Source organism: Cervus canadensis, chromosome 2, assembly GCF_019320065.1.
Source record: "Cervus canadensis isolate Bull #8, Minnesota chromosome 2, ASM1932006v1, whole genome shotgun sequence".
NCBI classification, from domain to species: Eukaryota; Metazoa; Chordata; class Mammalia; order Artiodactyla; family Cervidae; genus Cervus; species Cervus canadensis.
This window is the reverse complement of record NC_057387.1, coordinates 28,218,331-28,233,614: the sequence shown is the minus strand read 5'-3', so window position 1 is coordinate 28,233,614 and position 15,284 is coordinate 28,218,331. Positions and strand designations below refer to the sequence as shown.

Sequence of the window (15,284 nt, the reverse complement as noted above, 5' to 3'; positions counted from 1 at the left end):
TCTGGCTTTTTGATTTCATGATTCATTTTAACTGCTGTGTGTCATCGTCAGTAATTTCTCCATGGAGATGAAAGACCGTGGTATAAAGGGCCATAGCCCTTTCAACCATGATTAGCAAGTCCTCTGTCATCTCAGGGACTCACATTTCTAAAAACACTTAGAATTTCTAGCCACGGGTTTTCAGACCTTATTGCTCCACAGCTGAAAGTGTCCCCACAAACCTGACTCAGGCACAGACTGCAAGGTAAAGTCACAGAGAAAAGAATCGCTACATGTCTCAGGATGCCTGAGGCTCCTGCCCACACTGGCGTGCTGTGTCTCTCTGGATAATCCCTGATGTGTCACCAAACCTCCCCAATCTGTGCAGAAAAAAAGAGGCACCTCAGGGGAAAGAGTCACGTAGCTCCCCACTCCTCCTTCCCCGGTACTAATTTACTGCAAGCTAGTCATCCTCAGCTGAGATATCTACAGGAGGAGGCTCACTGCTCTGGTTCTGAAAGGAAAGAGATGCAAGAAGACATCTCACATGCCTGAGTCTGCAGGCTTCCTCTGAATTCTTCTGTCTGTCCTCTAACATGGCAGTTCATCATCAGTTTCCCTTTTCATCATTTAATGGTGCCGGCTTTGCTGGGAACTACACATCGTAGAGTGATGAGCCCTTTCCACAGAGCTGCTGAAGGACAGCCTTCACTCTTCCTTGCATTTTCCAACATGGAACATGTTTATGGGCTGACTGGCTGGAGCTGGGTGTGATGGGCAGACTCCCCAGGTCTTTGGCTGTCTCTGGAGGAGTAACTGATATAGGGAATCAGATTAGTATGTGTGACTGAGGGTGCACGAAGAGGCTGTTGTAGGGCTCTCTCTAGAAAGGATGAGGCTGAAGTCTCAAAGGGTACATTTTGGGGTGCATCATGAAGGGGATATGCACAAATGGCTGGGTTAGGCAATCCTTCTCTGTTGTTGTTCAGTCGCTAAGCTGTGGCCAATTCTTCACGACCCCATGGACTGCAGCATGCCAGGCTTCCCTGTCCCTCACCATCTCCCGATCTCTGGTTTATCTCTAGCATTGCCCTGACCAAACTGTAATTTTCTATTTATCTGTGTCCTCCTCTGAATTGTGAGCTCCTTGAAGAGCTATGTTAGAAGGCAGCTTGGCATCATGTTTAAGCATGTGAACTCTGGAAATTAGATATCTTGGTTCAGTTGTGTGACCTTGGGCTAGTTTCTTTTATTTTTTCTTAATTAATTTATTTTTTATTGAAGGATAATTGCTTTACAGAATTATGTTGTTTTCTGTCAAACCTCAACATGAAGCAGCCATAGGTATACATATATCCCCTCCCTTTTGAACCTCCCTCCCATCTCAAGTTTCTTAATATCTTAGGGCTAGAGGAAAAATTAAGTGATATAATGGATATAGAGTCCTTAGAACACAGTGTCTGGCATATAGGAAATGCTTCATGTTTGTTAATGATTATTAATTTGTGTGCCTTCAGCTCTATGTGTTACCTGATACACTGTATGTACTCAATATGTGTTCATTGAGTGAATGCCTATGTTCACGCAGAAAGAGATGAGTCTTCATTCATGGGAATGAGTCCAGCTGAAGTTCTTGTGTCTTCTGGGACTGAACAGGGCAGGAAGGAGAAATTGGGCTATAGGGCTGAGCTGGGTCGGCAGGTTGAGAGTTGGGTCAGGACATTGAGAGTTATGGGAGATGACTTCTACAGAAACTTGTCAAGAATTGAGTTTAGTGTAAGAGGTCTAGTTAGCTGATTTGACCTCCATGACTTGGTCCAGCACCAAGTGTTACAACAGTACTGCTTATCACAACTACTGCTTATCAGTTGAAACCCCAGATGTAAGGATGAATTTGTGGACAGATTGTCAGCAAATGGCACTTGTGGGTGATTATAGTGTCCTTAAGAGTTGGATCCATATCAATACTACTTGAAGCACTCTACAGAGTCAATCAATTTGTAACCCCCATCAAGGTCCCAATGATTTCTTTCTTTCTTTTTTTTTTTTTTCAGAAATGGATTCATCCTAAAAGTCATATAGAATCCCAAGGGATCCCAAAGAGCTAAAACAATTTTGAAAAGGAACAAACTTGGAGAATTTATACTTCCTGACTTTAAAACTTAGTACTTTAAGCTATAGTAATCAAAACAATGTGATACTGGCTAAAAAACAGAAATAAAGACCAGTGAAGCAGAACAGAGACCCCTGAAATAAACCATTACACGTACAGTCAAATGATCAAGGTTGCCAAGATCATTCGATGGGGAAAAGACAGTCTTGGCAACAAATGATGTAGGAAAAACAGGATATTCACATGATAAAAGAATAAAGTTGGACCCTTACCTCACAGCCTACACAAAATTTATCTCAAAATGGATCAAAGACCTAAGATTAAGAACTAAAACTATAAGATTCTTAGAAGAAAACACTGAAGGAAATCATCGTGGCATTAGATTTGGTGATGATTTCTTGAATATGACACCAGAAGCACAGATAACAGAAGAAAAAATAGACAAGTTGGACATCAAAATTAAAAACTTTTGTTCATCAAAAGGACATGATCAACAGAGTAAAAAGGCAGCCCACAGAATGGGAGACAATATTAGGAAATCATAAATCTGATAAGGGATTAATATATTGAATACATAAAGAACTCTTAAAAATTAACAATAACAGCAGCAAAAATTCAAAAGTAACCAAAGGACTTGAATAGACATTTTTCCAATGAAGAAATACAGTCAATAAGCACTTGAAAAGACACTCAACATCACTAATCATTAGGAAAATGCAAATCAAAACAACAACAAGATACCACTTCATATAAATTAGGATGCCTAACATCAAAAAAATCAAAAGACAACAAGTACTGGTGATGATATAGAGAAATTGGAATCTTTGTGTACTGCTTGTATAAAATGGTGCAGCTACTATGGAAAACATTATGACAGTTCCTCAAAATATTAAAAATAGAATTATCAAGGTTCAGCAATTCCACTTCTGGGTATATGCCTCCTCAAAATTGAAATCATGAAGAGATACTTGTGTACCTGTACTCACAGCAGCATTATTCCAAGAGCAAATGGTGAAATGTCCACTACGGATGAATGGAAAACAAAACGTGGTACATACACACAATGGACTATTACTTAACCTTAAAAAGGAAGGAAATTCTGACATGTAACATGGATGAACCTTCAAGACATTATGCTAAGTGAAATAATCCAGACACGAAAGAATAAACATCATATGATTTCACTCTTAGAAGGTGCCTAGAGTAGTCAGATTTACAGACAGAAATCAGAATTATGACTGCCAGGGTCTGGAGAGAGGAGGAAATGGGGGCTGCTGAATAACAGGTATAGAGTTTCAGTTTTGCAAGATGAAAAATTCTATGGATGGATGTTAGTGATAGTTGCACAAAAATGTGAATATCTTTAAAGCCACTGAGATGTACACTTAAATATGGTTAAAATGGTAAATTTTATGATAAGTATATTCTACTACAATTTTAAAAAAAGGCAAGAGCATAGCTGAGGTGGGGAAAAAGGATAGGGTGAAAATAGATGGGTGTCAAGTTACATTAAAGCATTTTGGATTAATTTGTTATGAAGAATCATTTTATGAAGCCCTTGATTGATATTTTTGTTCATTAACATTTTCATCGGTCAGCTTTGCTTGGGCACACCTCCGTTATTATTCACATCCCTTCCATTCTCCTTGACCTCTAAATGTTGATGGGTGCTGAAGAACCTCTCTATGAGACTCTCCTTTTCTGCTGGTGTCAGCGTGGCAGCGTCAGCCTCCTGTTTTCACATCTCATTTTGCTATGTGAGCTTTCTATGAATTAACATCTCATGCCTGACCTCTCTGCCAAGCTACATGTTGACTGCAGCTGTCTGCTAGACAGTCCTCCAGCATCTCAAACTCAGGTGGGCTCAAACTGGACCCATCAGTTTATCCCTTGTTCTGCTGAGTTTCTGGTTTCCATGGAAGGCGCCATCATTTTTCTGGTGTCTCAAGTGTAAGACCAACAACTTTGAATCCCGTTTCCCTCTCCCTCCTTTCAGATCTGCTCAGCGATCAGCACCGTGGGGTTTTCTATCTGTGAGCATCACGTTCTGCACAGATGCCCTTGTTTCCCTGTTCACTGCCTATGCTAGCCCCGCCCTAGGTCCACTCGTGAGTCTCCCCCTGTGGGTTTGCCACATCCGTGCTGGGGGTGCAGCTGTGACCTAGCCAGAGGAAAGCCAGGAAGAGGCCAGTCCTGTTCCCTCCAGTAGAAGATCAGACACTTGGATAGGGCTTACTCCAAAGAGGAGCAGAGCAGGACATGGGACAAATTGTGAAGTCCCAAGTGGCTTGTTGGAGAAGGAAATGGCAACTCACTCCAGTATTCTTGCCTGGGAAATCACATGGACAGAGGAGCCTGGTGGGCTATAGTCGGTGGGGTCGCAAAGAGTTGGACATGACTGAGTGACTAAACAGAGTGGCTTGTGGCTGAGTAATACCCTTAGGAGGTGAGGCTGGGTAAGTGGATGAGGTGTGGCAGTTGGACCAAGTCTCAGATTCAGGCGAGTCTTGAAGTTCCAGGTGATCAGCCCTTTTGGGAACAGAAGTCAAGCCTGAAATGGAGAGGGGAGGGGCAGCAGGTCCATTTCCCAGGGGAGGCGGCTGGCAAGAACTAGGCAAGGGCCAGGGCAGGGGAAAGGAGTACTCCTTGGGAGAGCAGTCCAGCATCCTGCCTGGGCAGATAATGCAAGCAAGGGGGGCATTGTGTTCAGGGGCTCCTGGTCTCCCCAAGATGCAGGCTGCGTGGCAGCTCTGGGAATTCCACTGCTCTGGGTCTTTACCTGTATGGACTCCTCAGTCTGGAATGTGCCTCCTCCTCACAACTTCCGCATCCGCCAGTCCTACCCATCCTAGATCAAGGGTGCCTCATTCCTTGAGCTGTCACTCAATTTGCAGAGCTATGTTATTCTTTTTTGTACTTCCGTAGTTTTTTATTTCACCTCCCTTCCTGTACTGACCACTTTGTACATTGGGCTAAGAGTTACTTATGTTATCAACTTACTAGACGAGAAAGCTTTTTGTGGGCAAGATTTAAGCCTGAGGCTAGCACAGTTGTGTGACCCAACATACATCTGCGAGACTCGAGGTACAGTTCTTGATTTCATGCAAAAATGAATAGACTACAGTTTCCCTTTATTAGTGTCTTTCAATCAGTCCTTCAGTAGCTGTCACCCTTCATGGGTCTGCGGAGTTCACTGTGGTCTTCCCACATGCTGATGATCAAATATTTCTACTTTCTCTTCCTCTGGTTGCTTGAACCCCTTATGTTTCGGAGGCCACACGAATAGTTCTGGGCAATGAACTGTGAAGTAAAGTGACACGTGTTCCTTTTAAGTCAGAGCACTGAACCCAGGATGAGACCCTTCTGCGTGCTCTTTACCCTAAGGCGTGGCAACTGGCACTGTCTAAGGCGTTGGCCGCTTTGTTGCCCTGAGTTCCCCTGAATCAATCCCAAGAACAGAACCTCTGTGACGAACATTAAGCTTGAATGAGAAATAAGCCTTTGTTGTTTGCAGTCGCTGAAATATGAAGGCTGTTACTATTGCATAACCCAGCCCAGCCAGCCCAACCCATTAACCCTGATGGTTATCTGCTCTAGATGTGACTAGCACATCATCAGATGCCGGTGGCTGGCGGGTGATCTGATGGGAAGGCAGGAGCAAGAGGAAGCTGCCGCTCTGGGCAGCGGAGTGCTTCTCTCAGCAGTTCAGCTCCCTTGGTGGCATCTCATTGTGGAGTGCCAGTAATTTAGATGCAGATGTGCTGGAAGGGAGAGAACTTTCCACTCTATGGGCTGCTTTCTAAATTAATTAAAAGCTGGGGGTGAGCAGAGAGGCTATTCCATTAAGTTGGTTTTTTTTTTCCGAGTCTGCAACAGGATTTTCTCATCAAGTATTGCAAAGTAAACGAAAGCACCGCTCTTTCCCCACATGAGTGTGTGACCCACTTCCCTGGAGAAGCTTCAGCATCTGGAAGGGCTGCTTGTTGAGCCGAAGAGCTGAGGAAAACAGCAGAGCCCGGTGTACCAAATGCTCTGTGAGCTACAAGTCTGACAAAACTCCAGGTGGATTCCAGCCTTCCAGGGCATGCAGGTATTCCTCAGGCAGAATAAAAAACAAACAAGTCCTTTGCTGTACCTTGATTGAAGGGAAGTGGGTTACCTCTGTGAAACAGAGATTAAAAGTAAAAGCTTTGCAGTATCCTCTATGTGTGCTGACTGCTAAAGCTCAGGAATGTACAATGACAAGAGAAATGGGCAAGAGAGAGAGATTTAATTGAATAAAAACTCCAGGCTGTGACAGGGGTGGGCAGACACAAAGCAGTAATTAACAATAATTTTTTAAATGACGATGCAATTAATTAACATCCTGAGGATAAGGGGAGAGGAGGAGAGAGGCATTCCTCAGCCTGGAAATACTGCTCAATAAAAGGAACTTTGCATTTAAAGGGCTTCCCTGATAGCTCAGTTGGAAAAGAATCAGCCTGCAATGCAGGAGACCCCAGTTCGATTCCTGGGTCAGGAAGATCCCCTGGAGAAGGGATAGGCTATCCACTCCAGTGTTCTTGGGCTTCCTTTGTGGTTCAGCTGGTAAAGAATTCACCTGCAACACGGGAGACCTGGATTTGATCCCTGGGTTGAGAAGATCCCCTGGAGAAGGGAAAGGCTACCCACTCCAGTATTCTGGCCTGGAGAATTCCATGGACTGTATAGTTCATGGGGTAAAGAGTTGGACATGACTGACTTTCACTTTCACTTTTGCATTAAAAAAAAACACAAAAACTGATATGCAAAAGGCCCTGGTTAGCGTGACTTTGGGGCTTCCCAGGTAGCACTACTGGTAAAGAACCGCCTGCCAATGCAGGAGACACAGGAGATGCAGGTTTGATCCCTGGGTTGGGAAGATTCCTGGAGGAGGGCATGACAACCTACTCCAGTATTCTTGCCTGATTCACACTGATCACACTCCCTTCTCCAAGAAGGAACTGCTCTAAGGCGGCATCCTCATCTGCCTCCAGGTTTGAAGATGATGGACAGTTGCATGTGCATTTTGAGCTCACTTCTAGAAGGATCCCCTCACATAAATTTCTGGGCTCCTGATCCAGGAAGCCCACTGCCCCCTTCATAGTTGCAGGACTGGCAGCATCTGCCTAATGATTGAAATGGCCATCTTGATGGGATCATTCTAGAGTCAAGAATGATCCCATGGACAGATGAGCCTGGTGGACTACAGTCCATGGGGTTGCAAAAGAGTTGGACATGGCTGAAGTGACTGAGCATGCATGCACGCACACATCGTGACTTCAGCAAAGCTCACATCACCAACCCAAGAAAGACATTTCTCCTAGCAGAGGAAGCTGACAAATGAATCAACCTTGACTTTCATATCATTCTGCAACTTGTAATCATTGTGTTCTCATCTGTGAGGGAGAAAGAACAGGGTAGACAGTGAAATTGGCATAAATTCACGCTTTGGGTTGAGTACTGGTCTCCCTTGAGGATGCTGGGGATGGGGTTCCAGAGCTGAGAGCCTCCCTGGGGTGGGCTTGCCAGCCTGCAGACATTTACCAAGACTGCTGGAGCAGGAGTGGTAGCAGTGGTCAGGGTGGTGTGGAGGCTGACAGTAAGCTGCTCAGGGAGCAGCTCCAAAGGCACTGGGAGGCTCACTCATGTGAGACAGTTGCTTGGACATAAAAGGAATGTCTAAGAGCAGTAACCCTTCCCTGATTCACACTGATCACACTCCCTTTTCCAAGAAGACACCACTCTAAGGCAGCATCCTCATCTGCCTCCAGGTTTGAAGATGATGGACAGTTGCATGTGCATTTCGAGTTTACTTCTAGAAGGACCCCTTCACATTAATTTCTGGGCTCCTGACTCAGGAAGCCTGCTGCCCCCTTCATAGTTGCAGGACTTGTAGCATCTGCCTAATGATTGAAATGGCCATCTTGATGGGATCATTCTAGAGTCAAGAATGAAGCTCATGGCCTGTTGGAAGTCTTTTCATGACCTTCAGTTTTTCCTCACTCTCAAGAGAATCCAGCCGCAAGATGATTCGACTGAGAAGGCCTATCAATCACAAGACATTTGGGGAGAAAACTTGTCTTTATATCAGTGCCACATTAGCCCCAGCCTAAATCCATTTCTGCTTTATTGACTATGCCAAAGCCTTTGACTGTGTGGATCACAATAAACTGTGGAAAATTCTGAAAGAGATGGGAATACCAGATCACTTGACCTGCCTCTTGAGAAATCTGTATGCAGGTCAGGAAGCAACAGTTAGAACTGGACATGGAACAACAGACTGGTTCCAAATAGGAAAAGGAGTACGTCAAAGCTGTATATTGTCACCCTGCTTATTTAACTTATATGCAGAGTACATCATGAGAAATGCTGGGGTGGAAGAAGCACAAGCTGGAATCAAGATTGCCAGGAGAAATATCAATAACCTCAGATATGCATATGCCACCACTCTTATGGCAGAAAGTGAAGAGGAACTAAAAAGCCTCTTGATGAAAGTGAAAGAGGAGAGTGAAAAAGTTGGCTTAAAGCTCAACATTCAGAAAACTAAGATCATGGCATCTGGTCCCATCACTTCATGGCAAATAGATGGGGAAACAGTGGAAACAGTGTCAGACTTTATTTTGGGGGGCTCCAGAATCACTGCAAATGGTGATTGCAGCCATGAAATTAAAAGACACTTACTCCTTGGAAGGAAGCAGAGATATTACTTTGTCAACAAAGGTCTGTCTAGTCAAGGCTATGGTTTTTCCAGTGGTCATGTATGGATGTGAGAGATGGACTGTGAAGAAAGCTGAGCGCTGAAGAATTGATGCTTTTGAACTGTGGTGTTGGAGAAGACTCTTGAGAGTCCCTTGGACTGCAAGGAGATCCAACCAGTCCATCCTAAAGAAGACCAGTCCTGGATGTTCATTGGAAGGACTGATGATGAGGCCGAAACTCCAATACTTTGGCTACCTCATGAGAAGAGCTGACTCATTGGAAAAGACCCTGATGCTGGGAGGGATTGGGGGTAGGAGGAGAAGGGGACGACAGAAGATGGGATGCCTGGATGGCATCACCAACTGGATGCACATGAGTTTGGGTGAACTCTGGGAGTTGGTGATGGACAGGGAGGCCTGGCGTGCTGCGATTCATGGGGTTACAAAGAGTCGGACATGACTGAGCAACTGAACTGAACTGAAAGCTCAGTACGGGGTGAATTCTGGGTTTATTTTCATTTTTTAAAGCTGAAAACCTCTTTTGCCACAATATCTTGTTACCTCCTGCCCAATTTGGTCATCTTGAGGATTAGAAGACACTACTCAATGTTATATCAACCCAGAAATCCAGTAACTTGACTTAAAACAAGGGTAGCTTTATTGAGTTGCTGCTCCTAAAGCATGTGTCACATATAAAGAGTAAGACACAAGGTGTGGGAACAGTTTTTACATTCTTGACCTTCCATTGTTGAAAGATGCACTTCTTCAGCAGACCTCCCTCTTGCAAGTTACACACACAGCTCTAGAAACTGGCATTTCTCAGCTACACACCGAAGTGAAGACCCACCCGCACATTTACCAGACTGATGGAGCAAATCAACCTAGTGCTAGGGGGTTGGTGGGAAGGCCACTAATTAACTCAACAGAAATATACGATTACAATACAGAATAGTTCAAACATACTTTTTTCCTAAACTGAATCTGACCTACAGTAGAGATTTAAAGAAAAAAAAAAATCCTCCACTACCACTGAAACAAACACTGAAATACTTAATAATTTATAGAACTAAAGTTAAGATGAACATTGTCCCAGAGTCAAGGCGGCTGAAATAGACTTAAGCTGACGTGGTTTCAATCAAGAAGGTACTCTTCATAGAAAGATACACTCCACCTATTACTTAGATTTCAAAACTCCCCATTCAGAAAAGAACATTTTATGTAGGTTTTCCTTTGATCTGTTTAGGCATTTTAAACAGCTGCTTGATACTTCATGGAATTAGAAAGCTATGTATAACGCAGAAATCATTCCAGAACATATGTGCTTCCTTTTTTTTTTTTACAACGAAGGTTATTTTTGAGAACAAAGATTCTGTTTTCAAACAAATGTGGTCATTAACTGTGGCGCGCCAGAAAACATATGGCATGTTTTGTTTCAGCAGAACCGTTCCTAACGAAAGCGACTCAGTTCCTATGAGGGATCAAGTCATGTTCAATTCAGGAGGAAAGTTCCAAGGATGGGGAGCCAGGAGCTCTGCACGACCAGCCAGTTGAAGTCTCACAGGTAGCTCTGAGTGCTCGAGATTTCAACATGGGACCAGGAGTCGGAACCTTGGTTTATGTCACAACAGCAAAGAGCTTCTAAGAGTCATAAGTCACCTCTGTAAAGGCTCTTGGCCAGATCTGCAACTTCCCACGGGCCACTGAACAAAGCAGCCATTGCTCATCCTTCTCCTCCAGGGTAATGGAGCTCGGTGGAGACACAAAATTTCAGAAAGTCAGACCACCTTCCCATCAAAGACGACTATTTTACATTGTATTTAATAGAACCAACATCTGGGCTCTCCCCTCTTTGTTTTTCTCTGCTTTTCTTCTTGACAGCAGATCCACAAAAAGTGAAAGAACCATGAAAACATCACCGTGGGAGACAGAAAAGACTAAGACAGCTCTGACCACATGACAAGTGTCTCGGCCTTGACTGACACAGGGGCAGCTAAGACTCCGGAGTGAGAGGCGCGCTGCCCCCGCGGCCGCCGCGGCAGAACACTGCATTTGGACGGTTGAACAAGTGCAAAAAGAACGCTGCTGAGTCTCGTTTGTGTAGCCTGGCAGCCGCCGTGCAGCTCATGGTGTCGGAGGTGGTTTCGGAGACGGGCACGAACCCTCGCTGTCGAAGCTGGCGGCTCGGCCTTGCCACTGCGAAGAGGGGGAGAAAAACACTTAGCCAATGCCAAGGGAATGTACATCTCAACTTGCCAAACTCATCTGGCCCATGCACTGAATCCACTTTTCTCCGGCTTTTTGTAAGCTTTTGTGAATTTTGCTGTTAGCCATGCAAAAACAAGGAAAACAGCTTTAGGGAAGGGGGATGAATTGGGAGATTGGGATGGACATATCCACACTGTTGATATTATGTATAAAACAGACAACTAATGAGAACCTATTGTATAGCTCAGGGAACCCTACTCAGTGTTCTGTGGTGACCTAAACGGGAGGGAAATCAAAAAAGAGGAGATTGTGTATACGTATAGCTGATTCACTTTTCTGTACAGCAAAAACTAATAAAACAATGTAAAGCTACCACACCTCAATAAAAATTAAAAAAAAAAAAAAGAAAGAAAGAAAACAGCTTTTGAGGTTCTAGTTTGGAAGACCTGATTTTTAAAAAAGACTTGCTGTAGAGATAATGAAAGCTTTCTTTAGCGTGTGGAGTGTATGTGTGTGTGTGCTAATGAGGTGCTATGACTGGACCATTTCTGAATGCTTCAGCCATTTTTCACACTGAAAATCAGATTTTGTTAGCAGCAGAAGAGGCCGTCTGCAGAGTATGCCCTTACTGCCAAGAACCCGCAATCATGAATTATTAGCAATTTGTCTGGGAGCTGTTAGTACAGCTAAAACTCTGATCTCGCTTCAGCGCCGGCCTCTCCTCTTCAGTCTCTGCACTTCCTGGGGGCTTTACATTCGACTTGTGAAGAGGCAGGAGGCAGGAGGAGATGGCAGCCCCCGACCCTCTGGGGTACCCCCACCTTTTCCCCTCTTTCTCGCCTGTCTCACAGGCTGCCGCCCCTCAGGCCAGTTCTCACCCCTCTGAGAAGATGGTGGTATAATGAGGCGTAATGGAGGGAAGAGAGGACTGAGAGTGGATGACCCACACTTGGTCACTGAACCCTTCTTTACACTTCAAAGCCAGGCAGAGCTGGAGCAATGCTTTCTGGGCGAGGATCTGACCCTGTGAATATTCTAGACCTGCTGTATAACCTCAAAGTGAGTCAATGTCCACTGCATACTCCATCCTTTCTGGGGGCAGAGGAAACATAGGACAAGGCTCCAGGGAGAGAAGTTAGGCAGGTGGGTGAGATGGCGTTTCTGTCTTTCTTTTCTTTCCAGCTGTACTATGTGGCATGCAAGATCTTAGTCCCCCGACTGGGGATCGAACCCGTGGCCCCTGCAGTGGGAGATCAGAGTCTTAAGCACTGGACCACCAGGGAAGTCCTGAGATGGCCTTTCTGAACCTGAAGCTCAGCCCCTTCTGCTTCTCTCGGGCTTTCTGGGTCTCCATGTGGAGTGACGGGACTGAGGAGAACTGGATTATGCCTTTGCGCAGTGTGTAGGGGTGGAATGGGGAAGGACAAGGTCCCGCCTCTAACCCCTACCTCACAACACAGCCTTTCTAGACAGAGTTGAGCTACTTAAGAATGAGACCATCCCAGTCAGCATCTCCCATGGGAGCCCACAACACGGAGTTGAGACCCAGGCCTATTGATCACCTTCATGTTCCCAGATTGAAGGAAATCCTCTCTTTCAGTCCCCAGGCTCAGTTCTTCAATGGTGCCTTTGCACCCCTGGACAGGCCAACCTGCAGATCTTTACAACTAGCCAAGAACGGCTGGTCTGGAGGTACTGACGACCACCATCACACGACCTGAGCCTGACCTATCTCAGCATGCGGGACCCGGAGACCAGCTGGGAGATCGCCCTGGCTCTTCTGTTCTTGCAGACAAGAAAACAAAGATGCAGAGGAAGCCAACACAGCCAGTTAGGAGCAGAACTAGGATCTGAAATCAGTCTACTAACTCCACACTCAGTGTTCCCTCCACTCCATCCTGCAGCCACCTTCCCACCGGAACACACCAGGAGAAGGAGACACATGATGGAATAAGAAACCTAAGCTCTTTGGGTCCACACCAGGTACTTACTCCTAACTCCAGGTGGCAGTCTCTCTGCTCGCAGCATCCACGTGAATGAAATCACAACCGAGGGTTTCCCTGGTGAAATATTTTAGATAAATAAATGCCTGTTTCTTGAGCCCACTGTGACTTCTGACTCAAGAGTTCTTAACTAGAAGGTGCCAAAAGACGGTTACCAATGCTTTCATTAAATAGCCCTTCATTTTAGAAGTTCTACTTTTTTCTGTTACCACCTTTAACGTCACTTTTAACGTCGGTGAAAGGTACACTGCAATTACTGGCTTCTCCCCTGGGTAAGCATGCCACTTAAACCACCTGATGGATAGGCCAGTCCACAGGAGAAAAAATGAAATGGCCACATAGAGTATTTCTTTTTCCCTTTACATAATAGCTCAAAGAGAAGTCACACAGAGCATAATTGTTTATCCAGAACAAATGAAGAAGGCACACTGGCTCCCCTGCCAGCCTCTGATTTTTCCTATGAAGATAAACAGGGAGGAGATGGGGGTTCACGAACAATGGGAAGGTGAATGATTCCTGGCAGGCTTATTGTGGCTGCTCTGAAATAGCAGAGAACTGGTCCCCAGCACACCAAGGAAGGTGATTAGTCCAGGGTGGCTGTGGTCCAGTGAGATCTTTTATTGTCTGAAATGGGTCAGGTTCCAACAGATAGGTCCCATCCCTGGCAGGCGGTTTGGATTTGTCCCTTCATAGTGAAACGCTTTGGAGAAGATGGCTGGCCAACCTGGGCTCTGTATGTGGTGACAGCGATGACACGCAGCATTGAGCAGGAGTGCTGACAGGCGAGCGGCCACAGTCACTGCAGGGGGAAGGTTGTTCGCTGTGGCTTAATCAATTTTTATTCATGAAAAAAATCCCAGCAGGGAAAAATACCTTTTCAGTTAATTCGTTCCCTCGACCTGATTTTAAAACAGGTAAGTATGGTGCCCTCTGTTCTCGTTAATAAAAAAGTAATGATCACAGAGCTTGAAACCCCTCTAAAAATGGTGCAATATAAATACAGTGTTTTCTAGATATGATGCCATTCATCTTCCTGGGAGTGGGAGAATAAGGTTTTGGTTTTTTTAAATGTATTATACAAACAGGAGAAACAAGTTCCAGGAGCCAGGTTCTTGCTCAATGTCCAGAACAGGACCAAAAAGGGGACAGGATGTAAACTCTAAGGATGACTGAGATGATAAATATTCAAGTACAATGCATCACATGAATACAAAAAAGGCTTACTTTATATTATCCTGGTGGGTTTTTAGATGCATCTTTATAAAGGGACTTCAACTGTGGGTGCTAAAAGCATAGGCACACATTTTTATAAATTTGTACTAAAGAAATCCTAAGTTGCCAAGATGAATGCCATTCTCAGCTTCTTCATACAGAGACATGATCAGCTGAACAAAAAACGGAAGGCTGGGGAGTTGGGGAGGGGCAGTCTCGGGAACCTGGTGCACGAGTTCAATAAAAAAGTAAACCCAAAGGATATGAATCAATTTATTCTCTTTTCGTTTTCCATATACTGTTGCTTTCCCTTTGCTGTCTCATCAAATATTCATCTTCAAGGGCTTGGTTCTACTTTATCTTTCTTTTGTAGTCTGGAACAGGGAGTCAGAGTTCTCAAAGAAACAGGACGTGGAATCAATTATTTGTCTTAATTAGATTGTATTCATTATGGAAAATGATTCTGGGGCAGAGTCCCAGCCCCACTGTACTACCCTGCACCCGACTTCCAACTCCAGCCACCGCTGACCGGTTACTCCAGTTCGTGTGGACAGACTAACCCAGTAACAGCAATGGGTTATTTGAATCTTCAAGGTTATTGCATCTTCAAGATGTGGGTTCACTCTTCACCCAGTCATTTTAGGTTGGAGTTTCTTAGAAAAGCTGAGATGGGAAAAGCTCACCCCTTCATTTTACCAACCAGGTAACTGAAGACCAGGTAACTGAAGACCAGGTGGGGCAGTGAGGTGCCTGAGACCTCTCAGCTCCCGTTCCTTGCCCCCACCTCTCTGCCTTCCTGAGCATTTTAGTGTACCTATTCTATCATTAAATATCTCCTAAGGATTTTAAAGGGGGAGGACAGTTGCCATGCCCCCTCCCTAGATTGAATAAGCACTGCAGTAAGTGAGGTGCTGGCTTCCCACTGGAGGCTCATGTGTAGGTGGAGGCTGATTGTGGGTACCTTACCCACACTTTGCAGAGAGGGCCTTCTGGCAAAGCAGGAGGGACCAAGAGCTGGGCTCCCTCAATAAAGCTCCAGAGCTGTGGTAAAAT

The 15,284-nt window shown here is 44.9% G+C and overlaps 1 protein-coding gene across 7 annotated transcripts in view; it reads right to left on the bottom strand.

The window, feature by feature from the left end:
• Window positions 1–9,446: 9,446 nt before the first annotated feature.
• Window positions 9,447–15,284, bottom strand: part of SYT6 (synaptotagmin 6) — a 65,779-nt gene continuing 59,941 nt past the window's right edge. For 5 of the 7 annotated variants that reach the window (XM_043460127.1, XM_043460138.1, XM_043460145.1 and 2 more), the window contains exon 7: window positions 9,447–11,004. In XM_043460127.1, coding sequence (XP_043316062.1) covers window positions 10,933–11,004 — 72 coding nt within the window. In that variant the 3' untranslated portion in view covers window positions 9,447–10,932. Of the gene's footprint in view, window positions 11,005–13,007; window positions 13,077–15,284 lie in introns of all 7 variants that reach the window. The other 2 variants (XR_006267765.1, XR_006267766.1) reach the window with 1 other exon arrangement.